Source organism: Temnothorax longispinosus, chromosome 4 (assembly GCF_030848805.1).
Source record: "Temnothorax longispinosus isolate EJ_2023e chromosome 4, Tlon_JGU_v1, whole genome shotgun sequence".
NCBI lineage: Eukaryota > Metazoa > Arthropoda > Insecta > Hymenoptera > Formicidae > Temnothorax > Temnothorax longispinosus.
Window position 1 is genome coordinate 6774304 of NC_092361.1, and position 23889 is coordinate 6798192.

General features: G+C 36.4%; 7 protein-coding genes and 1 long non-coding RNA gene across 18 annotated transcripts; 5 read left to right on the top strand and 3 right to left on the bottom strand.

Annotated features, from left to right (window-relative positions):
• Nucleotides 1–133: 133 nt before the first annotated feature.
• On the top strand, nucleotides 134–2234 carry Eif2bgamma (eukaryotic translation initiation factor 2B subunit gamma). 2 transcript variants are annotated; one of them, XM_071776322.1, is made up of 5 exons: nucleotides 134–280; nucleotides 442–1127; nucleotides 1202–1508; nucleotides 1677–1912; nucleotides 1982–2234. In XM_071776322.1, exons 2-5 carry the CDS (start codon nucleotides 451–453, stop codon nucleotides 2136–2138), a joined length of 1377 nt encoding a protein of 458 aa, XP_071632423.1. In that variant the 5' UTR covers nucleotides 134–280; nucleotides 442–450; the 3' UTR covers nucleotides 2139–2234. The 2 variants fall into 2 exon arrangements, with proteins under 2 accessions (XP_071632423.1, XP_071632422.1); XM_071776321.1 differs by having other exon boundaries at nucleotides 146–377.
• A 207-nt stretch (nucleotides 2235–2441) lies between these two features.
• On the top strand, nucleotides 2442–3642 carry LOC139811887 (ribosomal protein L37a). The gene is made up of 4 exons (XM_071776343.1): nucleotides 2442–2568; nucleotides 2945–3080; nucleotides 3205–3289; nucleotides 3510–3642. The coding sequence occupies exons 1-4, from the start codon at nucleotides 2566–2568 to the stop codon at nucleotides 3559–3561; spliced, it is 276 nt and encodes a 91-aa protein (XP_071632444.1). The 5' UTR covers nucleotides 2442–2565; the 3' UTR covers nucleotides 3562–3642.
• An 827-nt stretch (nucleotides 3643–4469) lies between these two features.
• On the top strand, nucleotides 4470–5684 carry LOC139811885 (mpv17-like protein 2). Its single transcript, XM_071776338.1, has 4 exons — nucleotides 4470–4605; nucleotides 4700–5145; nucleotides 5299–5424; nucleotides 5517–5684. The coding sequence occupies exons 1-4, from the start codon at nucleotides 4578–4580 to the stop codon at nucleotides 5532–5534; spliced, it is 618 nt and encodes a 205-aa protein (XP_071632439.1). The 5' UTR covers nucleotides 4470–4577; the 3' UTR covers nucleotides 5535–5684.
• On the bottom strand, nucleotides 4866–8950 carry LOC139811888 (uncharacterized). Its single transcript, XR_011731771.1, has 4 exons — nucleotides 8813–8950; nucleotides 6745–6914; nucleotides 5691–6541; nucleotides 4866–5004 (listed from the first exon to the last, which is right to left on the bottom strand). It is a non-coding gene; the product is annotated as an uncharacterized lncRNA (long non-coding RNA).
• LOC139811884 (transmembrane protein 185B) lies at nucleotides 8765–11351 on the top strand. 2 transcript variants are annotated; one of them, XM_071776337.1, is made up of 7 exons: nucleotides 8765–9069; nucleotides 9193–9538; nucleotides 9638–9937; nucleotides 10040–10163; nucleotides 10344–10527; nucleotides 10773–10854; nucleotides 10942–11351. In XM_071776337.1, exons 1-5 carry the CDS (start codon nucleotides 9032–9034, stop codon nucleotides 10511–10513), a joined length of 978 nt encoding a protein of 325 aa, XP_071632438.1. In that variant the 5' UTR covers nucleotides 8765–9031; the 3' UTR covers nucleotides 10514–10527; nucleotides 10773–10854; nucleotides 10942–11351. The 2 variants fall into 2 exon arrangements, with proteins under 2 accessions (XP_071632438.1, XP_071632437.1); XM_071776336.1 differs by having other exon boundaries at nucleotides 8766–9069; nucleotides 10302–10527.
• On the bottom strand, nucleotides 11095–16719 carry LOC139811881 (protein arginine methyltransferase NDUFAF7 homolog, mitochondrial-like). 7 transcript variants are annotated; one of them, XR_011731764.1, is made up of 6 exons: nucleotides 16252–16719; nucleotides 15925–16032; nucleotides 15572–15853; nucleotides 15372–15488; nucleotides 12492–13055; nucleotides 11678–11818 (listed from the first exon to the last, which is right to left on the bottom strand). XR_011731764.1 is itself a non-coding variant. In XM_071776326.1 (5 exons), exons 2-5 carry the CDS (start codon nucleotides 12987–12989, stop codon nucleotides 11647–11649), a joined length of 813 nt encoding a protein of 270 aa, XP_071632427.1. In that variant the 5' UTR covers nucleotides 12990–13055; nucleotides 15372–15488; the 3' UTR covers nucleotides 11095–11646. The 7 variants fall into 7 exon arrangements, 5 of the variants coding, with proteins under 5 accessions (XP_071632427.1, XP_071632429.1, XP_071632428.1 ...); XR_011731763.1 differs by lacking the exon at nucleotides 11678–11818 and adding an exon at nucleotides 13915–14905 and having other exon boundaries at nucleotides 12996–13495; XM_071776326.1 differs by lacking the exons at nucleotides 15572–15853; nucleotides 15925–16032; nucleotides 16252–16719 and adding an exon at nucleotides 12138–12383 and having other exon boundaries at nucleotides 11095–11818; nucleotides 12492–12711; nucleotides 12815–13055.
• Nucleotides 16720–16832: 113 nt separating this feature from the next.
• Nucleotides 16833–19842, top strand: LOC139811878 (beta-catenin-like protein 1). The gene is made up of 9 exons (XM_071776319.1): nucleotides 16833–16990; nucleotides 17204–17583; nucleotides 17666–17997; nucleotides 18086–18309; nucleotides 18389–18571; nucleotides 18632–18779; nucleotides 18871–19037; nucleotides 19126–19309; nucleotides 19396–19842. The coding sequence occupies exons 1-9, from the start codon at nucleotides 16961–16963 to the stop codon at nucleotides 19482–19484; spliced, it is 1737 nt and encodes a 578-aa protein (XP_071632420.1). The 5' UTR covers nucleotides 16833–16960; the 3' UTR covers nucleotides 19485–19842.
• A 559-nt stretch (nucleotides 19843–20401) lies between these two features.
• Nucleotides 20402–23593, bottom strand: LOC139811882 (uncharacterized). 3 transcript variants are annotated; one of them, XM_071776329.1, is made up of 4 exons: nucleotides 22582–23593; nucleotides 22403–22466; nucleotides 22171–22325; nucleotides 20402–22038 (listed from the first exon to the last, which is right to left on the bottom strand). In XM_071776329.1, the coding sequence occupies exon 4, from the start codon at nucleotides 22006–22008 to the stop codon at nucleotides 20743–20745; it is 1266 nt and encodes a 421-aa protein (XP_071632430.1). In that variant the 5' UTR covers nucleotides 22009–22038; nucleotides 22171–22325; nucleotides 22403–22466; nucleotides 22582–23593; the 3' UTR covers nucleotides 20402–20742. The 3 variants fall into 3 exon arrangements, with proteins under 3 accessions (XP_071632430.1, XP_071632431.1, XP_071632432.1); XM_071776330.1 differs by having other exon boundaries at nucleotides 20402–22041; XM_071776331.1 differs by having other exon boundaries at nucleotides 20402–20898; nucleotides 21022–22325.
• Between the last annotated feature and the right edge of the window lie 296 nt (nucleotides 23594–23889).

Here is a 23889-nt window from a genome sequence, read left to right on the forward strand (position 1 = left end):
CTTACTTTTAGAACCAACCAATCAACACAGAGTGTTGATAAGACGAACTCAACAGTTGTGTCTGCTGAACGCGGCCAATGGTAGCCTTGTTTTCGCATGTGATTGGTCGATTCGCTTATTGCTCCAGTCTTGTCATCGTCACCATTAATTTTAGGTTAGGCGAGCACATGGCTGCACCGGATCGATGGTTTGATTCGCATTCTTCTAAAAATCGTGTGCTCACGTTACACAACCGCCTATTCTGATTGCAATTTTACATATTTTCCTACAAAGTGACAAGGTACAAAGTAACCTGAATGTAATCTTAACTACAGTTATCGCTATTATTAACATACAAGGCGCCTTTTGAATGATACGTATTACAACGCACACTTGACGTAGGTATATTACAAAGTCTTTAAAGTCTCCTTAACAATGTGCCTTACGTATCAATAATTGCAGAGAACAAAGATGAATCACCACAATGAATTCCAAGCCATCGTGCTCGCTGGAGGAAAAGGCTCCCGCATGACGGAGCTTACGGCAGGCAAGCCCAAATGTCTGTTGCCGATCGCAAACGTTCCCATGATCTGGTATCCCTTGCAAATCCTCGAACGTTCGGGCTTCAAAGAAGCGATCGTCGTCGTTGCCGAAGCAACCAAGTCCGACGTGTCAACGTCGTTGGATAAATTGGGTCTGAAAATCAAGATAGAATTCGTAGGGATTCCAGGAGCGGAGGATCTCGGCACGGCCGATTCTATCAGACTTATTCATGAAAAAATATACACGGATATCTTGGTGATATCCTGCGATTTGATCGCAAATGTGGACATATCGGAGATCCTGAATTTATACAGGAAACATAACGCGAGTGTAACCGCTCTGATGTTGCCCGCACCGAAAATGCCCGACGACTTTGTAACGCCAGGCCTGAAAAACAAGCAGAAACCGGAAACGGACTTGATCGGCATCGACAATAACACAGGACGATTGATTTTCTTGGCTTCCGCATCTGATTTCGAAGAAACGATTAACATCTCGCAGAGGCTTCTCAGGAAGCACGCTAGCTTCACCATGCACTCCAAACTGATGGACGCGCATTTGTACATTATTAACAAATGGGTGGTGGACTTTTTAATATTTAACAAGTGAGTGAACTTACTAGGGAAAAATGTTGAAGAGACTGAACGTAAGTCTAATCAAATGTAAAAATGTTTTTCAGAAATTTCACCACGCTGAAGGGTGAACTTTTGCCGTATATAGTCGGTAAACAATTATCCAGATCTAAACAATGTATGGATGATAAGACTTCCGTGGTACAAATGGATTTGAAGGAAGATATCTTCCATTTTGCAATGGAGGAACCATTGGATGAGTTGATAAGAAAGATGTCGGCCTTCAATGATCATAGCACCGATCTGGAGGATGCTTATAACGAGGATGTAATACGATGTTACGCTCATGTGTCAAATGAAAAGTTTGGTCTTAGAGCGAACACCGTGCAAATGTATCATCTTGCAAATGCTAAGGTTGATATGTTATCCACTTTACGTAGCTTTATGACAAAGGAATAATATATATTTTTCCAAATGTATACGGGATCAATACGAGTCGAATAATATATATTATATTTACACTTACAATATATTAGAAATTAAAGGATCAATTTCAGCTAATTTAAGAAATATCCTGTACAGATATCAGAATGGTGGAGTGATGACAAGAATACCGATCAATTACCGCTGCTGCCGAGTATCTCGAGCACCGCGACTGTACGCAGTACGCAGATGCAAGAATGTCGCGTAGACGATAATTCGTTGGTCGAGGAGAAAACGTCGTTGAAACAAAATCATATTGGGCCTAACTGCACCGTGGAATCCAAGACAAGGATATCTCAGAGTGTGATAATGGGACATGTAACTGTTAAGCAAAGGTGTGTTATTGGATATATTTGTTAAACACACGTACATTTACGAATTCGCTAAATGAATTTTTTTTACAGATGCGTTATTCACAACTGCATACTGTGCAATGGCTGTATCATCGAGGAAGGCACGGAGCTGAAGAATTGCTTGGTTGGAGCACAACACGTCGTGAAATCTGGTAGCCAACACTCTCACGAAGTACTCACTGATGCGGACAGACTCATAGAGATTTAATTATTCACCTTGTATTACGTATATAAATTATTGTAAATATAATTAGATTATATTATTTGTAAAAAATGTTTAATATAAAAAAATTACCTTTTGTAATTGAGCAATTTCTTATTCAGATTGATAAAATCACTACATATTACCACATAATTTAAATTAACATTTCTTTAGATGTTGAACAAGTTTTTTATTTTAAGAAATAAATCTTATTACTCAATTAGTTTATTATTAATTTTTTGCATTAAATAAATTTACCGTCCGAGTAAGAATTCCGCGATTAGTTCCAATGTTCCAATCAGCATGTGCAGAGGTCGTTTGAAAACACGTCGTTCCTATTGGTTGGCTCTCGACTGAACCAGACTGAACGAAAGAACGTGCGGAATCGGAACGGTGTCCATCGTCTCTTCTTTGGGTTGCTCTTTCATCTAAAATGGTGAGCGTGGTTTTACGTTATTCAAATCGATTTATTTCATAGCGATCCTAATGATCGGCCGATTTATCGGCGCAGAAAAGATGTCCTGAATTTTCGTAGAACTGTCGTAATTGAATAATATCGGGTGAAAAGAATGCCATTCCGTACGCTACTGACATAATACCGGTGTACAGGTTATAACAATGTTTATGTGTGACACGTTGCAATCATTTATTCCCTGGAGTATATTTATTTCTCATTTATTTGTTCATAGAAAGGATTAAAAATAGCCCTTTATATCGCTCTCCATCGTTAATTCTTCTTTTTTTTTTCTTCAATTTGTAATATGGAGTCGGACTACGGTTAAGTTCACTATGCTCCTGCTTGATGTTCACAGACGAAGGGTACATCCAGCTTTGGTAAGCGGCGTAATAAGACGCACACGTTGTGCAGGAGATGTGGACGTAGCTCTTACCACATCCAGAAGTCGCAGTGTGCGCAGTGCGGCTATCCGGCTAAGAAAATGCGTTCCTGTAAGTCGCTGTCGTGCAACGCAACAAGTTTGCACAGAAGACCGCCTGTTATGTTTATACAAATATCGAATATTTAATGTTGGTTCAGGAATATTAATTAGATTTGTATTTGTCGACTTCACAGATAATTGGTCGGTCAAGGCGAAGAGGAGGAAGACCACTGGTACTGGCCGCATGCGTCATCTTAAAATCGTGCGCCGTAAATTCAAGTAAGCTACAAAATGGTTATGTCAAAAATGTAATAACTAACGAACGTTAAAGCAATTGATCTATACATTTTTTAACAATTATTTTACAATTATTTTATGCCATCTTTTCACACTTTCTTTTTATTAAATGATGAGAGATATATAAACACATTATCTAATTTTTCCCACAGTTCATAATGTATACAACACATATAAACGATTATTTTGTATATATTTATAGAAATGGATTCAGGGAAGGCTTGCCGAAACCCAAAGCTGCTGCGGCTAAGTAATTATCGACATCCTGTCTTATTGTCTAATTAAGTTGTACAATTTTGACTACCAATAAAAAATCTAAAAAAATCCGATTATAACATTATAGCATCTCAATAATAATTCCTTGTAATTAAGTGATTCTAATGGAACGATCATTGCATTTATCAAACTATTTTCTTCTTTAAAATTATTTGTAGACAAAGAATTTTATTATGAAACAAACTCTACACGAAGTTTTATGAGTACCCACTTATTACACCGAAGCATTGTAATTTCTCTGTAGAATTCCATTCATATGAATGATGATAAAGTTAAGTAAGATAGCTTAAAATTAAGCATACTCTTGTTTGTTATCTTAGTTCCCCTTCCATTTCTTTCTTCTATTGATACATTGAATAGCGTTTACAAACACGTGAGATGAACTTCTGATAAACCTGTGTGTATACGTATCTTTATGTGTTATATCATATCTGACAAGAAAATTTGAAGAAACGTGCGACCGAAAAGATAAGGCGCGTTGTCTATCGTTTGCGCAATCTCCGCGGAATTTTTAATTGCCGGCGACGGCTTTCCATATATTTAGCGGTCCCCCGACCTCGCCAAACAGTACGTTCGATGCAAGATGATAACTCGGGCGATCGGTGCAGCTCCATTGTGCATCTAGGCATCCGCCGATACTCCACCCGAAGACTATCGATCTTCAACCTACCAATTTGAGAGTTATGCCACGCACCAATATTCAGCGAATATTTCGTTTCCATAAGCACCGAAGAATCAAGAAGATTGGCTTGATTAAATAACAGTAAAGAAAGGAAACTCTTAGAAAACGCATTTAATAACGAATTCAAACAGGCGACTCAAACGAAATTTGGTCGAGAAAACGGATATTAATTAACGTTTCTATTACACATATATATAATTCTTGAGGAATATTTGCAATTACAGATAATTTCTGTTTTTCGACAAATCTATATTGTAATATCAAACGTTAAAACGAATTTTATCACAAAATTTATAATATAATTCTATACAAATGGGCATTCTGCGTCAGCTACTGTTTGGTAAGTGCACGTCTTTTATTTTTAGTTCCACATTAAAATAATTATGAAATAATAGCCGCTTGATTGTCTGAAATTTATATTTTGGGCTGTGCAGGTAAATATCTATTAGTCACCAACACTGTGAGCTGTGGGTTGATGATGGCAGCGGGAGATGTGATCCAGCAACGCAGCGAACATTGGAAGAAGCATTGTTCTGACAAAAAATACTTTCCGAGCAGTGTCATAGCGGCGTCACCGGAAGATGAAAAGGTGACGGCGATTTCCAGCACATCTGCATACGGACACGATTACATGAGGACCAGGAATATGACGGTTGTAGGACTGGTTCAAGGTCCGTTTCATCACTGCTTCTACACGATTCTTGATAAGGTTTTGCCAGGCAGAAACGCAAAGTCGGTCCTGAAAAAAACATTTCTCGATCAATCGATTGCGAGTCCCACGTGCCTGGGGATATTTTTTGTCGGCCTCGGGATTCTGGAGAGTCGCAAAATTAAGGAGATCTGCGAGGAACTAAAGCTGAAATTCGGCGACACGTGGAAAGTACGTACACGGGATTATATTCCTGTAATCGATATTTCAATAATCGTAGAGAGCGAATTTGTATAACAATTAAAATTCAGAGAAACTGCTATCGAAAGTTTTCTTCTTAAAATATGTATAAATGTATGCAATTTATTAAAATTATTTTGTCAGGTCGACTGCTGTTTCTGGCCTCCAGCGCAATGCATTAATTTTATTTTTGTGCCCCTGCATTATCGAGTACTTTATACGAATGTTATGACGATGGTCTACGATATTTTTCTATCATATATGAAATATGTAAGTTTTGCCTGTGTACGTTTACAATCAGAATGCACGTTAAATTTTGAGCAATCGCAATGAAATAATATAATTACTTATTTTATCCACAGGACGCTCACTTCGAGTGACAGAAATCTCATGGCTAGTCTGAACAAAAGATATGACTGCGTAAATAATAATTGCGAAGTATTCATTGTATATACATACGTCTATTGTTATTAATTATATTGTACGTGACGATGTGAAATAAAATGCTATCGGAAAAAATTTCCAAGTAATATTACCGTATATATCTTCTCGTTGCGACGCCTTATCACGATCCGATATCCGATCTATTTGTTCATTTCCACGATTTTTACCAGATGATAAATAAAGACGAGTAATCATCCGTCGCAGTTCCTGTTGTGACATATGCAAAGAATTTTATTGATAACAATTAAAACTCGGATGTTAAAATATCAAGATACTGCTTTTTATAATTGCAATTTCACGGTTATTTTCATCAAAGAAATGATATGTTCCAACGTTTTGTTATTAATTGCAACTTCGACTGGGCTAATCTCAAATCGTAATTACGTCAAGGTAGAAGAAATTTAGATCCAAGTTCGAATTACGTTATATTACGTTCTGCGAGAACGAGACACCTCGTAACGTTGTTAATTTATATCCGAATGAATCAATAAAGAACTCGGAAGTTTATCGGCGTCACTCAAACCCGAATCGTAAATTAATTCGTGGAAGAATGCGCGGCGAGCAATTGCGAAATAACGGCGATCGCGATCGAAATTGATCTGCGGACTCCGGACATGCGACGACGCATATCCACAAAAATGCGTGTCCACAACAATCGCCTTATCGCGTGGAATAATCTCTCATTGAGTTTATTTATTTGCTCGACCGCTTTTGTTTGGCATTTGGCGACAGTAAGATTACACGGTCTTCTAACCAGACGTCGTCACCGATTCGAGCACAAACACGGTTTAATGGCGTAAACACAAACAATAAATTCAATTGTCGCGCGACATAAATAATCGACGAGAATATTTTTTACGTAAAATACAGAATTTTTCCAACAGGCCTCGCCGATGCGTGGTTATTCGCCTGATGTTGCACTTCGCCCAGTAAGCACTGCGCCCTATAGAATTGTATAATTAATATATAAACTGTAACACTTAACATTTCTATAAAAAGCAAGGATGTGTGTATATCGCGAGTAGCGCGAGTAATCATGAGTACATCAAGATCTCTATACTTGTTTCGTAAATTTGTTTACGCCATATTATTTTATCTCGGACAAAGACGATCATAATACTTGTCCTATATATGCTCTTTTTATACCTTTGCTTATCTCTCACTTTGTTTTCTGCAATGGTACATAATAAATTGTAGTTTCAAACTTCAATAGATTATCTACGATATCGTCAGTGCGATCGGAAATTTTTCGTCGTGATAACAAAATATCCTTTGTACATATCAGTATTATCTTCCTTGTCTTCTGCAGCGTTAATCTGCAACCGTAAAATTTCAAGATTAATTACGTTTAAACATGTCTTTCCGTTAAGCATCAATTTTATATGAGATTCTGGACTCTTGATTTTTATTATTAACGATAACGACTAATCAACTCAATTCTTTTTGTCAAGTGAACGAGAGCACTCCTCAGAACGACTTGGACTTAAACTCTGATTAAGTTACTCATCAGCGATTAACTCAAATGATATAATCGCTTGCAACAAGATTTCTATCTAATAAATAATTCGTCATCCCTAATCTAATCTTTCTTCGCGTCAAAAAAATTAACGAATTTGTTTTTGCTAATAAAAAAGTTAATAATTAACTTAATCGGCCGTGTTATTGTAGATCAACTGACAAATGTCCAGTTGTTAATGTACATAAATTAACTTTTTAATTTCGGTTTAACTTATTTTTACCTTCTTTTAATTTTTTTAGAACTAGAAAAAGATAAAAAATTATGCGGTAAGATGAAACATATCTTCTTGCATTCCTAACTGTTCTCAATTAAATTAAAAAAAAATACTTGGTTTTTAATTTTTTTCTTTCTTTAATAAATATATCTATCTAATCAAAAATTTTGATTAACTTTGCGAAAACCTGATTAACATACATACAAATTGTGCAAATTAGAAATTTGCACATGGCTTCCTCATAGAGGAAGCTTTAACTTCCGCAAATTTGGAGATATCGATCTATTTCTAATTTTATTATATTTTTCAGTTTTTTCTACCCCTATTTCATATATAATTCTTTTAAATTCGGTTGATTAGACTTATTGTTAGCTTTATATGCGATCAAAATTATGGACCTTTGATCGCGTATAAAGCTGGGTCTAATCAACTAAATCTTAAAAAATTATATATGAAATAGGGGTAGAAAAGATTGAAAAATATAATAAAATTAGAAATAGATCGATATCTCCAAATTCGCGGAAGTTAAAGCATAAACGAACATTTCTACAAAAACTCGAAATTTTATTAAAAAAGAACCGCTTTTACCGATCATTGCCAAATTCAATCCCAACCTTCCTTACATGATACTCTATCGATTAAAAAATATAATTCTTTTAAATTCGGTTAATTATACTTAGCTTTATATGCGATCAAAATTATGGACTTTTGATCGCGTATAAAGCTGGGTCTAATCAACTAAATCTTAAAAAATTATATATGAAATAGGGGTAGAAAAAACTGAAAAATATAATAAAATTAGAAATAGACCGATACCTCCAAATTTGCGAAAGTTAAAGCATAAACAAACATTTCTGCAAAAATTCAAAATATTAAAAAAGAACCTCTTGATTATTAGCAATTTTTATTAATTCTATTATATTCTTCAGTTTTTTCTACCCCTATTTCATATATAATTCGTTAAGATTTGGTTGATTAGTTCTGGAGTTATAGAAATTTCGGCAAATTTGGCACATACACACACACATACATACATACAGACATTTTTTAAAATTGCAATTTTTCGACGTTTTAGAATATTCTGAACACATTCAGAAAAACAAAAAAAAATTTTTTTTACGAAAACAAAGCTTTCTCTATGAGGAAGCAAAAGTCATTTAAATCGGAATTAAAGTTAATCTACATATTGTTATGGACGAAAATTTGCTTTAGGTAAAATATCTATAACTATATAATTCGTTATTTTTCATCTAATCTTTTTAATTTCATCCTTATTAACAGGACAGTACAGCTATTATTATTTGATTAATTACCAATTAATTGTAAGTTAATCGAAATTATCCTTATAGGATATTAATAAATAACGAACTATGAACGAGTGAGAGAGAGAGAGTGTGAGAGAGAAAAAGAGAACGAGAGAGCGGAAGGAAGGGCGAGAGAGAGAAGTGGTGGGGGAAGTCGGAACGGCCGATGATTATTACCTGACTGACTTCAGTATGCTCGAAATTTTGGTTATACCGAGTAGAGATTTATTTATTTCTTGAATGTGCAGATGTCCGAGGCATCGCTTAATTGCGCTTTTCCGTGACGGTATCCGTGGCAAATGAGATCAGCGCGCTCGACGTAGCATGCATCTCCACTCGACAAATCACCTGAAGGTTCTCCGCGTTTAATTGGCCTACATAACCCCTACAACAATTATGAATTTGCAAACGCTTTTTCAAGACTTCAATCCAAGGTAACTTTCATTCCAAGTCATTCGTCACGACACTCGACTCGGCGACTCGTCACCTTCGTCGCGATTGGCACATTATTCATAAGTGTGGACAGAAATACAGAGCTAATTAATTATATATTCCAGCAAATTTCTGGTGCACACATGCCTGATGATATTCACGTCTCTGTTCGCTCTTCGATTGGACGGCTTCATCGAATGGAGTTATTGGTCGATATTTAGCCCGATATGGTTCTGGAAAGGCATGGTGATCCTGGGAGCGATGGTCGGGAGCTACGTCTGGTGGAGGCATCCCCACGCGAGATTAGAAGGGGATGCCTATGTACATTATAAAGCGATGTTGATTACCCTGGCATTGCACCTAATCTTGTTGATGTTCGAGTTGTTGGTATGCGACAAATTAGAATCTGAGAGACACTTGTGGATACTGGTGTTCATACCCTTGATTTTCATCTCAATAGTATCAATTGCAGTAAGTATAAATTACTTTTTTCAAATTGCTGCAGCAATTGCAGCTGCCAGCATTTTTATCAACGTGTACTATCACCTTTTGATCTCTGTTATGATTCAGGTTTGCATCTGGGCTGTAAAACACGATCGGTCGTTCGAACTGGAACTGTTTTGCGCAGTGAATGTATTACAGTTTATCTTTTTGGCTTTGAGATTGGACGGCTTCATAACGTGGAGCTGGGAAGTTGTGTTCGTGCCGCTTTGGGCACTTCTTTGTTTATCTTTAGTGGCTGTTTTGTACGCGATAGTATTCGCCGCTGTTTTACTGAGAACACCGCAGATCAATGCCCGCCAGAGGCGGACCTCCTTGCACTCGGCGGTGGCGTATACATTTCTAGTTGTTCCCATTTTAGTGTTCCAGGTATAACTAGCGCATTGTTTCATATATGGTTCGTTAAAAGAGTCATAATCGACTTAATTTCTCCTTTCCTAGTATTATTTAACATAAATTATTCTGTTTCAGGTATTGCTAGCGAATAAATTAGACGGAGATATTTCAATAAATTATATAACAGTGGCAATGCCACTCCTCCTGTCGCACATGACACTTATTTTTATGTCCTTTGGCGCAAAAGGTGGAAATAGATGTGAGAAATAATTTTGTTTTTATTATTTAGTAATAGGATAATGATATATCATTTTTTTTCTCTTGATATAACATATGTATAAGATTATTTCGTTATTAATTTTATTTAGCGTGTAAGAACGATGGAATTTTTGTCTAGGGTGGTTTGGTATCAGAAAAGACTTTTGTCACTTCCTGCTAGGTTTATGTCCATTGCTTCAAGAATATGGTAATATATCGTATCAACCAAGGGACGAGCGAGATCAACCACCATCCGAGCCAATGATTACGGAAAAGAGCGAGAAGCTTATTAAGAAAATCGACCTAATGAAACCTGTTGTGCCTATAATCTCTATAGACATGCCTGACTGATTGGCTCAAAACAGGTATTCGTCACAAAGATATGTTTAGATAATGTGTTAAGGCCGAAGAGCAGACTTTTGCATAACGCATAATGTATAAGGATAAAAAAATGGATTGGTCTATTTCCTTATGCATATATATATGGATCAATCAGTTTTCTTATGTATTTTATGCGTTATGCAAAAGTCTGTCCTTCAGTCTTTACATGCAACGATACGTGTAATGCAGATTGACGATGTCTAAAGTTTTTCATTCTGGTATCTTGCAGGGTTAGCTCGGATATTTTTAAATTGTTATTTTTAATGCAACTGACGTATACAGAGGCCAAATATCTACTATAAAATGATCAGGTATACCTTTAAATATTAAATGGAACTAAATACGGATAATTGAATATAGCTGTATTTGCTTATATTAATTACTTCTCTTTATTCTAGGCCTTATTAAACAAAGAGATCGAATTACACGGATATATATGTCGGCTGGGATACAAGACTGAGCACCACGCATCTCTCTAGAGTAGCATTGTCAGGACGCGTTAAAAAATGAAGAAAGGAGCGGCTGGATAAATTAGAAAAGTGATATTGCTGTTAATGTTGCTGGACATCGTAATGTTAAATGCCCAATCATTTATTATATAATAATGTAGAAATAATGTATATACAGAGACTGTTATATATCATAATAATATTACGTATGGATAATGAATATTATACGGGTCTACCATACGCGACGACGGTAGACAAGTGCTAGTAACGTTACATTATTTTATATATATATATAAAACATCTAAAAAAAAATACTATTATAAACTAATAAAGTTTCTATTTTTTGGTATCAACAGCAACGATCAATTAATTTCTGCGATACTGCTAATTCAACAGACGAAACGATATTGCACGTAGAATATATCGAGATTATTTCAGATTTTTAGTACTATCCAGCATTTTTACTGCAAATGTTACAAGCATTATAAACATAAAAGTGAATACGTTGAATTTTCTGTTCGACATTGCAAAATCTCTGTAAGTTATTATGTAATTTGTGAAAAATAGAAAACTACGTCGTGAATATTTTATTTCGTCATGTATCCTGTTACGGCTGTAAATTACGTTGAAACCTCTTTTTCACTTCTCAGGAGATTACCACAATGGTACGTACTCTGGTATCCACGTTCGACCAAGGAGCGAAGATAAGTTCGTCGACACTTTAGCGATATCGAGGTCCGCATCTTCTATCAGCGATGTTTCCGAAACATACAGTACCTGCAGACGATGTGCGCACAACGCAACGAATTTCGCTAACCCAGAACAACTATAAGAGGGAAAAAATTGTTATTATTTCTTATTAATATTTTGTTGGAAGGGTAATATCTTTGACATATATCACTGCCGCCTGCCGCACTACAGTACTGAAATATATATCAATAACGAAATATTTTGGCAAATACCCAAATTGATGATGCGAAATTAAACATTAGTGTTAAACAAAGTAAAGACGATAATTTTTTTAGTTTTCAAATTGCATATCTTCATGAAAGCATGGAAACTTAAATTTGCAATATTTTTGAGTTTTCTCAATATTGAATTAGGGCAGCGATGTATATATATGTTGCATCTTTATATTCACATACGTAATTTCGCAATCGCCCAAACCGACAGCGCTAAGTCGCGGGCAGCCCTTGGCCACGGAAATCAGGAATCGATCAATCGGACCACATCCATAAGCGGCGATAACTAATTCAATCAATTGTGGATATTGCTTGCTTATCCGTGACATTGTCGACTCTGATGTTTCGTCACCAAGGTACAAATGCGTTACGGGGATGTGCGACGTGAAGAGTAATTTTTGATCATCATCGTCGGTCATGTAAGATAGTCTAACGAAAAATAGAAGATTAGCTGTAGCTTACTTTGACTTCCATTCACATCGCGTGGGCATTGTAATAATCACACTCGATCAAGATTATTGGTTTATTTTTACTTACAGCGCGAGATTTATGTCGGGCAAACGATTTGAAAACGCGGACCACGCTTTGTCGCTGACACATGGAAGAGGCTTTGCTTCCGGATGTGCCTCCACTCGTAGAGTTTCCAAGTGAATTTGCTTTACCGAGCACAACGCTGAGAGCAGCTCGTCGCTCAGCAAAGCATACGATAAAGATAATTCGCGAAGCCATCGACAATAATCGGCCAAAGCGAGAATGCCTAAAATAACGAGTTTATAGCGTATGTACGTGCAATTTACGAAATCGCAAACTTAACTTTTATTCGTTGCTATCGGTGACACCATATGCGGTCTTCGAATTACCTTCGGGCAATAGTCGCGGAAATCCTTTAACTCGCATAAGATGCAACGTTCTGGGATCGTCGTTATTCCAACGATGATTCTTCCTGCGTTTGACATTCTTAGTCTTGGAGATCGTTACTGCGGATTTAAAATGCTCATCGATCCCGAGCTTCGCCGTGCTTGTCACCGCAAACATTTGCGACAGTTGAGATGTTTAGTTTCGCATCACTCTTTCAAACTGACTCGGTGAAAATTTTGCCGACTAAAACAGTACAATGCGAGAATTCAGTGAGTATTTCACTCAATTTTCTCATCTTATTTTACAGAATTGAGCAATTTAGTTTCTGAGAAGCTCATATATTTTACTTTTTTTTAACTTTTAAGCTTTTTCACTGTTCCCGGCATTTAATATCACTCTAATTGAATTAATCTATTATTAACTGCTGAATGCGGCGTAAACTTATAACTGTTGCGTGTATTTTTCTGGATTTCAATGGTAATACACTGATCCCGTTTAAGAGAATACGTTAATTAACACTTTCAATCTTACGCGGTATTCGAACATTCTACCGTGATGAGAGAAGCTCTGGACACTGCTGCAAAAGTATTCGCGCGATGGTCTCGATAATAAACCGAAGATATGCTCTTTCGTTCTGCGGCGAATCACGGTCCCTGGTCTAGCTCGACTCACCGAGATAGGTGCTAGGAAAAAGCGAAAGGAGTTTACGGAAGTGGGGACTAGGGCATACACGCGAGGAACGTTAAGTAAAAGTAAAGTCGCGAAGAAAAGGGTCAAGGACTTCGAGATTGCAGATATTATTCGCGCACTGCTCACGTGTATCACATAAAAAGAAAAGATCTTTCACATGAGGCTACAACGGGGAAAACGTGATAAACGTGATAAACGGGGAAAACGTGATCCAAGATGCGAACTTAATAAGTTTATCACGTTCTTCCTCTAGATTCTTTCAAATAATTACTTCGATGGAGAAAATATTGAAATAAAGACTACAATAAAGTTTTCATTTGGTTTGCAATATGTTTGCATATTTCTTGACTATAATATGGAATTTAATGTTAATCACGCGATAATCATAAAATCTTACATAACAGCTAATCACCTGCAAAATATTATATCACACGGTTGAAGCAATAATTTCTTTTAATCCACGATAGACACGTCGAATTGATGAAGTTTCTTAAATGCAATGATAATTTTTTGAACATTACCATCGATCTGGTGACCGTTTACTTAATTATTTGGTTATTAATGACTCGCACGTGACGTTCCTTTCACTAATAGTAAGACGTCCACGTGCCAGCAAGCTCACGTGCATGGACCGTTCGTGCCCCTTCACATCTTTCCGACATTCGTGAAGGCCGCACTCCCAGTCAGTTATATTAATATATATTAGTATCGTTTTGCTCTGAAGTTATATAAATTTAAACGTTTTTTTTTCTTTTAATAAATTTATCTTAATTTTCTGTACAGTGTATAATTAACACTACATGTTTACTGTATGTGTCATTATATAGTTAATGTCTAAAAATATATAAAAACAATTCTCTCTGTTTCTCTCATATTACTTGAAAATAAAAAATTTAAGATTTGATTTCGCTTTCATCTTCGAATCCTGCCACAGGCCATTTTTTCAAATGATCTTTCAGGACGAAGGGGAAGAGAGACAATACTTTGAAACAATTGCCCATTTTATCGTCATCGGTTATCATACGATATCCCGATTCAATTTGTTCTTTTTCAACGCTAGTTGCGTTCTGTAAAATCATTTTTAACCGTAAATCAATGCCGAGGCTTTTCAAGAATTTTCTCTGCGTCACCGGACCAAACACGATTAATCTATCCTCTTTTTGTGCAATCTCTTTCATTAATAAAAAGTCAACATCCGCAGTCAGATCCGCGGTTCCTGGGTTTAACAAGGGATCATGTAACTTATGTTGGTGGAATGCGCGAAATGTATCAGTCTTTTCCCTCTCGTGGCCATAATCAATCACCAGCGCAAATCCTCCGTGTTCCCATAAAAATTGGGACATGTGGTCTACTATTACGGAACACTGTGGACTCATTTCCACATGATCCCTTTTCTCATGCGGCTGAAAGAAATCGCTTTCATTAAGGGGATGCTAAAGCTGTCTGTAATACCTACACTCGTTTTTAACAATATTTGCTTCGTATAAAAATTCTACAACTTGATGTTACAAAATGAGGGTGCAGGTCCATTCAGTAGACATCAAGGAATATCATACCGTTTGTAGAATTAGGCTGAGACTCCAAACAAAAAAGTTAAACGAAAAGTACGATAATGTACGTGTTCACGTAATGGTACTTTTCGTTTTAACTTTTTTGTTTGGAGTCTCAGCCTAATTCTACAAACGGTATGATATTCCTTGATGTCTACTGAATGGACCTGCACCCTCATTTTGTAACATCAAGTTGTAGAATTTTTATACAAAACAAATATTGTTAAAAACGAGTGTAGGTATTACAGACAGCTTTAGGATCACCTTAATCCACTATCTAAAACTTGAACGCTACAGAGCAATGCAAATAAATGCTTACAGATAGGTACACTTTACAAGCAGCCGTTGGCATCTGCGAAAGTACATATCGAAATCTCTCTTCCTGCGATTCCTGCACTATATCTATTAAGACTTCCCTCCAACCTTTGTCAGTTTTCTATAATCAAACGTTACTCTTGTAAAAATTATCCTTTTTTGTATCTTTTATATATCAATATCGAAGTTTCGACATTTCTGTACCTGGAACTTGTGTATTGGGAGAGCATCAAAAAATTCCTGCGCTACAAATACACTGAACTTTCCAGGAACGTCGTTGATAGAATAATACCAATATATATTTACTCCTTCTCTCGTAACACCCTCTTTATAATGAGTGACAGAATTCTTTTGGTCTTCATTGACTCTTGGCTCAATATCTCTGCTTTCTGTGCACAATTTCTCTGCTTGAATCGCAGCCAAAACAGGGCTAATTTCTACCAGATGAATCGATATTTTATTTGAGAGATTTAGTTTCTTGAACACCTGAAATAAGCGACGTTTCATCATTTTCACGCTTGTATGTTTGATTTGCGAACAGCATATTAAAAGTATACCCGTATGATATCACTGATCAAGGTACCTCTTCCTGGACCTAGTTCCACGAGTTGAATAGAATCCCTGCTAATTTTTCTCCATTCACTGATTATCCAAATTGCTACAATCTATCAACGATGATTAATATACAAGCTATTTCCGGGCAATTAATTTCCTGACAAGCTCCAGACAAATAATCGTAAATGATAAGAGGAAGAGATAGATTTCAAATTCTTAGCAAGAACATCAACGTAACGCCAATTTTATAATCTTTTATGAAGTCGTCGACGTAATTAATATATCAGATAATGGATCGCATTCAACCCGAGAATGAGAGAGTTACATACTTCTCCAAAAAGTTGACTGATTTCTGGAGAAGTTGTGAAATCGCCTCTTTGCCCGAAAACGTCTCTGGTTGTGTAATAACCCGCAGTAGGATGGATCAAGATCTCCTTCATGTATTCGGCGAGCGTTATGGGACCGCACGCCAATATTTTTGCATATAATTGACGATACAGATCCGTTTTCTTTCCTAAGCTGCTCGACGAGCATCTTATTTGCGATAAACGAGAAAAAGTTCGCGCTAATCGAAACAGCCTAATCATGTTAAATACTTGCGCTTTATGTAGAAATAAATATATATTTACAATAATTATAAATTATTTATATAACTACAATTCATGAAACTGTGCAATAATTGATTTTTATATGAAAATTATTTCCATATAAATTAATCACAACCTCTTTGGGCGATATAGGTTAGATTTAGGTTAGATTTATTGGTTAGGTTAGTTTGTTAGGTTTTCCATGAACTGGCCCATGAAGTAAGGAATAACGATAGAAAGTAGAACTTGAAAAGAATTGATTATCGAGCAATTATCGAGAGAGCTTTGTTACCGGTTGAGTGTCAATATGGCGCACTTCTAGCAGTACAGGTGTGTATGAGTGCAAAAAATCCAGATATACGTGCACAAGTGGCGTTGTGTTATTACTTGATTCAAATTTTTTACATCTTTTAAACATAATTTTTAAAAGTGCGTGATCTATTTTTGGCAAATGGATATCGGAGAACTTTTATCTTATAAGGTGCGTATTGGAATTATTCTGCAGCGGCTTGTATAATTTATATTTATCTCGAAATAGTAATATATATTTTGTTTCATTTAACCTCTCACTTATATGTCATGACTTTTGATTTATCGGGAATTTTCATCGTGAAATTGAAAATTTCACGATTTGCTCTTCCGTTCGTTACAAATAACGGCGATAATGATAATTAAACGATGGTAATGTGTACAGCCCCCAAACACACCGAAACGACCGACAGCGGGAGAGGAAGACGACGACGATGAATGGGAGAGTGTGAAAAAGCCAAAGAAGGTGATAAAGACCCCGTATCATGCACGTCAACGACAGCCTAAGGAGCTCGACATCGTACCGTCCAGGAACGATGAACCTGCTACACCTGTCAGAGCTGCTTTGCCCTCACCAGCTAACGACGTGGTCGAACCGCAACTAACGGAGAAGGAAAAGCAAGATATATTGAAGTATGTGGAAACCGAGGCGCCTGAAGTCGAAGCGTTGGATGAAGCGACGCTCAAACGTATGATCCTTCTATTCGAGAAGAGAGCTCTGAGGAATCAGGAGATGAGAGTCAAATTCCCAGATCAACCGGAGAAGTATGTGAATACGTAGAAGCTAAATGTCGGATTGACAAATCTCAAGTATAATTGTTTTCGGTTTCTTTTTGGCCTTTTGCAGGTTTATGGAATCCGAAGTAGAACTGCACGAAACTCTGCAAGAGCTTCATATTGTGGCAACCAATCCAGATTTGTATCAGTTAATGGTAGAGTTAGGCGCCGTACCTTCATTGCTAGAATTGTTGTCTCATGAAAATACTGATATAGCAGTTGGCGTGGTAGATCTTCTGCAGGAATTGACTGACGTAGATATATTACACGAAAGTCAAGAAGGCGCGGATACACTTATCGATGCTTTGTTGGAGCAACAAGTTTGCGCTCTCCTAGTACAAAATCTCGAGAGGCTTGATGAAACAGTGAAAGAGGAGAGCGACGGTGTTTTTAACACACTTGGTAATTACTTAATAAACGTGCATATCGTTTATCTTTCTGCAAAATAATGTTTCTACTAGATTAACTCAACGACGGTTTTGATTTCCAGCCATTTTTGAGAACCTACTGGAATTTAGACCAGACCTATGCGCGGATGCGGGAAAGCAGGGTCTGATGCAATGGTTGTTACGTCGAGTTAAAACCAAAACGCCTTTTGACGCGAACAAACTTTACGCCAGTGAACTCCTGTCTATACTTTTGCAGCATACGCCAGAAAATAGACTCCTTTTAGGTGACTTGGATGGAATTGATGTTTTACTACAACAATTAGCTGTATGTATTTGTATGTTTCTAAGCCCTTGCATGTAACATTACCAAGCTCTTGAATTATCTTAAAACCGATTATTTACAGTATTATAAGAGACACGATCCGCAGACTGCAGAGGAACAAGAGATGATGGAAAATTTGTTTAACGTTTTGTGCTCAAGCTTAATGGCTACTGTAAATCGAGATAGATTTCTGCGTGGCGAAGGCCTCCAACTTATGAACTTAATGTTACGAGAAAAAAAGATGTCACGGAATGGATCTCTCAAAGTGGGTTTATTCGCAACTGACTTTGTTGGATTTTTATAAATTACTATAGTTAAATTATAGGTTTTAGATCACGCTATGAATGGGCCGGACGGAAAAGATAATTGCAGCAAATTTGTAGATATTCTTGGATTGCGAACTATATTTCCTCTGTTTATGAAAACTCCAACAAAAAATAGAAAAAGAATGCTTACTGCAGAAGAGCATGAAGGTATGGCCTTGATATATCTATTAATATTAGTAAGCAAAATTCCAACTTATTTAACTGTTTATAGCGAAATAATAAATAATTAATCTTGCAGAACACGTGATTTCAATCATAGCAAGCATGTTAAAGAACTGTAAAGGACAACAGCGTCAAAGATTACTTAGTAAGTTTACGGAGAATGATTATGAGAAAGTGGACAGATTAATGGAATTACATTTCAAGTATCTTGAAAAGGTAGAAGAAGTGGAAAAGAATGGGAAGGTACGTGCACAATGAAAAACATTTAACAGAGACATCTAAAAATGAAGACATATAAAAATGTACACTCTCTTTTTATTTTTATCATAAGGACGATGAAGACGAAGAAGAATCGTACTTGAGAAGATTGGACGGCGGGTTATTTATATTACAGTTAGTAGATTATGTACTTTTAGAAGCTTGCACTGGTTGTCCGCCTGCAGTCAAGCAACGAGTGACAAGAATCTTGGCGCAGAGAAGAGCATCCCTTAAAACAATTCGCCACATCATGAGAGGTAAATTGTGAATAGTATAAAACCTATCTACATATTTAATCGTATTAACAATGTATTCATTCACATGTTTTTTGTTTCAAAACCAGAATACGCCGGTAATTTAGGAGATGCCGGTGATACGGAATGGAAAGAAGCAGAGCAACAACATATCTTACAATTAATTGACAAATTTTGATATGTATTTTCTGTATTATTAAAATATATTGTTATAACATAAGACTCAATAACTTTATATTATTATGTAATGTACAATATAATAAACATACCATTATAGAAGTATGAGTATATAAAAAAATGTGCTAAATAACTATTGTCGTCAGGTTGAAACAGGCTAATACACTCTGAGTGCAATTTTCAGTATTGTTAATTATATTGCATCACGAAATTATGTACAGTGCTATTACCTGTAATCATTGCAATGAGATTGATCGTAATAATTAACACTTAAATTCTGAATTATGTATATAATAATACTCATTCTCATAATGTAAATGAAAGAAAGAAATAATAAAGTGCCGATTTCTAAATTAAAATATTTCATCTCGTTCCTAATTATATTCTATTTTTTATAAATTCATACTTTCAGAATTTCAAAATTATAGAAAATCACGGCTCTTAGAAATATTAAAAAATTCTTGAAACTTTTAAAAGTGCAATTTATCCCAGCCAGCACGCATGTTTAAGACTACGTGAAGACCTCTTTAAGATGTCTTTTACGTGTGCTGTCTAGGCCTGGTCAAGTATGTTCTTCTAATACTTGATCGATTTTTGAGAAAATTTTTGGAAAATAAGAAAATTATTAGAATTTTAGACAGTAGCAGGTCGTCAGAATGCATTCTTTAGAGAAAAAATTTTAAATTTTGTTAATCTCAGCACAAGTGTATGCTGTGTTAGCTGTTATTAGTAATATTAATAATCTCGTTAAAAAATCCATGCTTCTCGAAACGATACTCACGTAAAGAAGGGTAAGAAGCCAGGACCACACACTCAATCTCTGCCATTATCGCGATCATAGACGGTCACAAGAAGCTGTCGGCCTTTCACACATGTGATATCAGAAAATATCGAAACAGAAATAATTACCATCATAAATGCTTGATACATAATTTATTACAAAGATATAAATTTTATTATAAAAATTATCAAAAAGGTTTGTCTTCATTACAAACAAAACTAAAAGCCATTGTAATAATATTTCACGTTACCGCATCCACTCCTGTTATATTTATAATCCATTTATGCTCGACTGATATAAGATAATTGATTCAACAAGTAAATAATGACTTCTTGGATTATAAATATAAGTAGACATTCCGGAGTGTCGGATTTCAGTCTTTTGCAGTTTATTTCTTTCATTTTGTACACGCAACCTTTTTTTTCGGCACGAAACACAGCCTTCAGTTTGTATCGGTAACTTAAATTACGCATATCATTTACGAACAAAGACTTTGGTAGATAACTACATACTGATTAATATAATTCACGCACCCAAGGCCTCTAATCGGTCTGCAACAAGCGAATGGGTTCTTTCCGCTATAGAGATAATCTACCTCCTTACCTAGAATTGTGTTAATTTTGTTTATCCCATTCTGAAAACATTGCAGCAAAGTAAACCCTAAGACGAACGGACAATTTTGTTTCGCTATCGCATGTATGGATGGCGCCGATATTTCCTTATTATCAAGATCCTCATCTTCCTCATCAATACTCACACTAAATCCTACAATCACGTTCGGTTTTATGAATGACGGACTGCGCACATATTTCTCGTATGACACATCGTGGTACTCAGAAAAAATGTTATTCCCAAGAAAGTCATCAGTGCGTGACGGATCGAATTTATCTTTTAAGCCCGGCCCTATAATTACAATCTTTACTGATATCTCTACTGATGTCAGGGTCTCCATTAACACCAGAAAAACTTCCCACGTCCATAACAAGGCTTTTTCGATGACATTTGCACCTATAACATGAACGACTAAATCGTTGCTTTTTGGGACATAGTTTAATAATCGCATAGCATGAAACAACGTTAAGGAATATGTCAAATGTAGCGAGAGTTTGTCTGCCTCGACAGTGTACAACACCTCCGAGTCAGTCTGAATATTCCAATTATCCTTTATAAAGTCTCTCATGCTCTGAAATGTACTCGTACAGAAAATATTTTGAAAGACAACATCCGGAAGTTCGTTCTCCGGAATCTCTCCTATCTCAATTAAATCTATGCCAAGACATAGTTGCAGGGGAGCGCAGATGTCCCAGTGGTCAAGGCTGTTTTTGTGAATTCGACAAAAGCTGGCAGCGCACTTCTGACAACTGTCCAACGACTTCCATTCGTGGCAAACTAGGCACTCTTTTGGAAAATAGATCATCTCCTCCTCATCCGCATGCAGGCGACGTCCCAGCCTGTACGACACTAGCTCCGCAAAGGACATCTTCTTTTCGGCCCATTCCAACGTAGTTTCACCGCGATAATCCATCCTGTAGTCTCGCGGCATGTCCTGTATGGCTTTGCAGAAAGGTTTGTGCTGCTTCCAGTGCTGCTTCTGATGTTCCTTACCGCAATAGGAGATCATCTTACAGTTACTGCACCGCTTCAAAGAGATGCCGTCGCCAAACCGTTTGCAAACGTGACACATCGTCGCGTAGAAAAAGTTGGTATAGTCGTTATTAATTTGATTTCTTGCTTCCGATTCCATGACTTCTACACAGTCCCGTTATATTAAAGTCTCCTTCAGTGTAAAGGACAAATATAGTGTTTGGAATGTTGTGATTTCACCCGTAAGATATGAGCGTTAAGCGAAATATGACAAAATTGGTAGAATAATTATCATTCCAATGCGATGAATAGAAAAGGATACTGTTTTTGCTGGTTTATCAAATAGAGGATTCGTGTGCACTCCGCGTACATCGGCACGACCGCTTGCTTCGTGATGCGATAGTACTCAAACACCCATGCAAGTTTTTCTAGGCCGTTACCAGCTTTATAGCTCTGCTATCTGCGTGAGGCTGAAGCCTGTAACAAATAAACGTAGTCGTTAGATAAAATCTCGAGTGCTTTTCGAATCGTAAAATCTATAAATATGCTCTTACCTGTAATAAATGCTGTAACCTGACCTACGTTCCTAATCTGTGATAAACGGGCTTTTGTCGAAACCTATTTTATACAGAATCAGTTATTGAATTTTGTTAATCTTGCTCCATATGTATGAAATTATTGATAACGTTAATAATCTTTCGTTGGAATACACCCTCCGCGAAACGATACTTACTCTTCTCCCTGCTCGCGTAAAGAACAGCGGGAATAGGCGGGAAACTGTTATCGTACCACATGTGCTACAGCCACTCGACCTCTGTCATTGTTTTGATCGTCAACTGTCGCAAGCATCCGTGAATCGCGCCGCGGCCCGCGATCACGCGATTGCCCGAAAGCCCCGAAAACCGATAATTATAACGATAATTAAACTACACCGATAATTATAACGCGACAATTTCAACGACACTCGTAACTAATCCAACATATGACTACATTCAAGATCCCAAATAAGACACATCAATTTAATTATTCTTTTACCGTATAACAGAATGCAATTGTGTTATTTTAGGTATTAAAGCCTGCGTTGGCGGTACCGATGAACGCAACGACAACAGGTATTTGGTATTTGCGATGAAAAAATAGCTAATATGATTTTGAGTTGAGAGAAAACTGCCAAAAATCAAGTGGGCAGCGATAAAAGGAATAAAATTACTTATATAATTACGCCCGCGGTATTCCATATTCATTGACATGCACTAGAATTGTAATAATTTCTCGTCATACATTAAATTGTACTTAAAAATTCTGCAAGAATGTATACACGAACGTCACGAACGTCGTGTAATATGACACATTTGTTTAATTATCATTTTAATCTCTTTCATTTAAAAATATTGTAAAAGTATTTTTCCCATTTTATTTAAATATATTACCTATAAAAGTATTTTTTTTATGAACAAATGTTTCCGTGGCTTTACGAATTGTCCGCGTAAAGCGGACATTTTATCGCAAACAATTAAGTCATCAAATTCTTCATACCTGTAAAAATAACACTTAAATTGCCGTGTTGTGAGATTTACATTTTGAAACGCTTTGAAAAGGTCTTCGAAAGGTATTTATTGAATTTTGTTTTGTGTGGAAAGGGGAATCATGTTTCTCTTCTCGACCTTCTATGACCAATTCTGTAAGCTCTTCTTCAAACGATAACATCAAGTAATCTCATTTAGTGTTTAAACGCTTTGCGATATAGAACGGTTAAAATGGGAAAACTTCGAAAATGGTTGGCGAAATATTGTACATCAGAAGAAAATTCTGATTCAGTAAAGTGTAATGTAAGTGTAAGTTGTGAAGAAGTTTTTTCCCATCCTGATCGAGAGCAAAAGTTAAAAGATCATTTATGCGATAAACATAACATAACCGAACTAGACACACATCCAAAACGTGGCATCTTATTAGAAAATTACATAGTATCAAAATACGAAGGAACATGCAATAATCATTGCAATAATAAAACAATAAATTTTAAAAAGGGCGTGCACTTGCT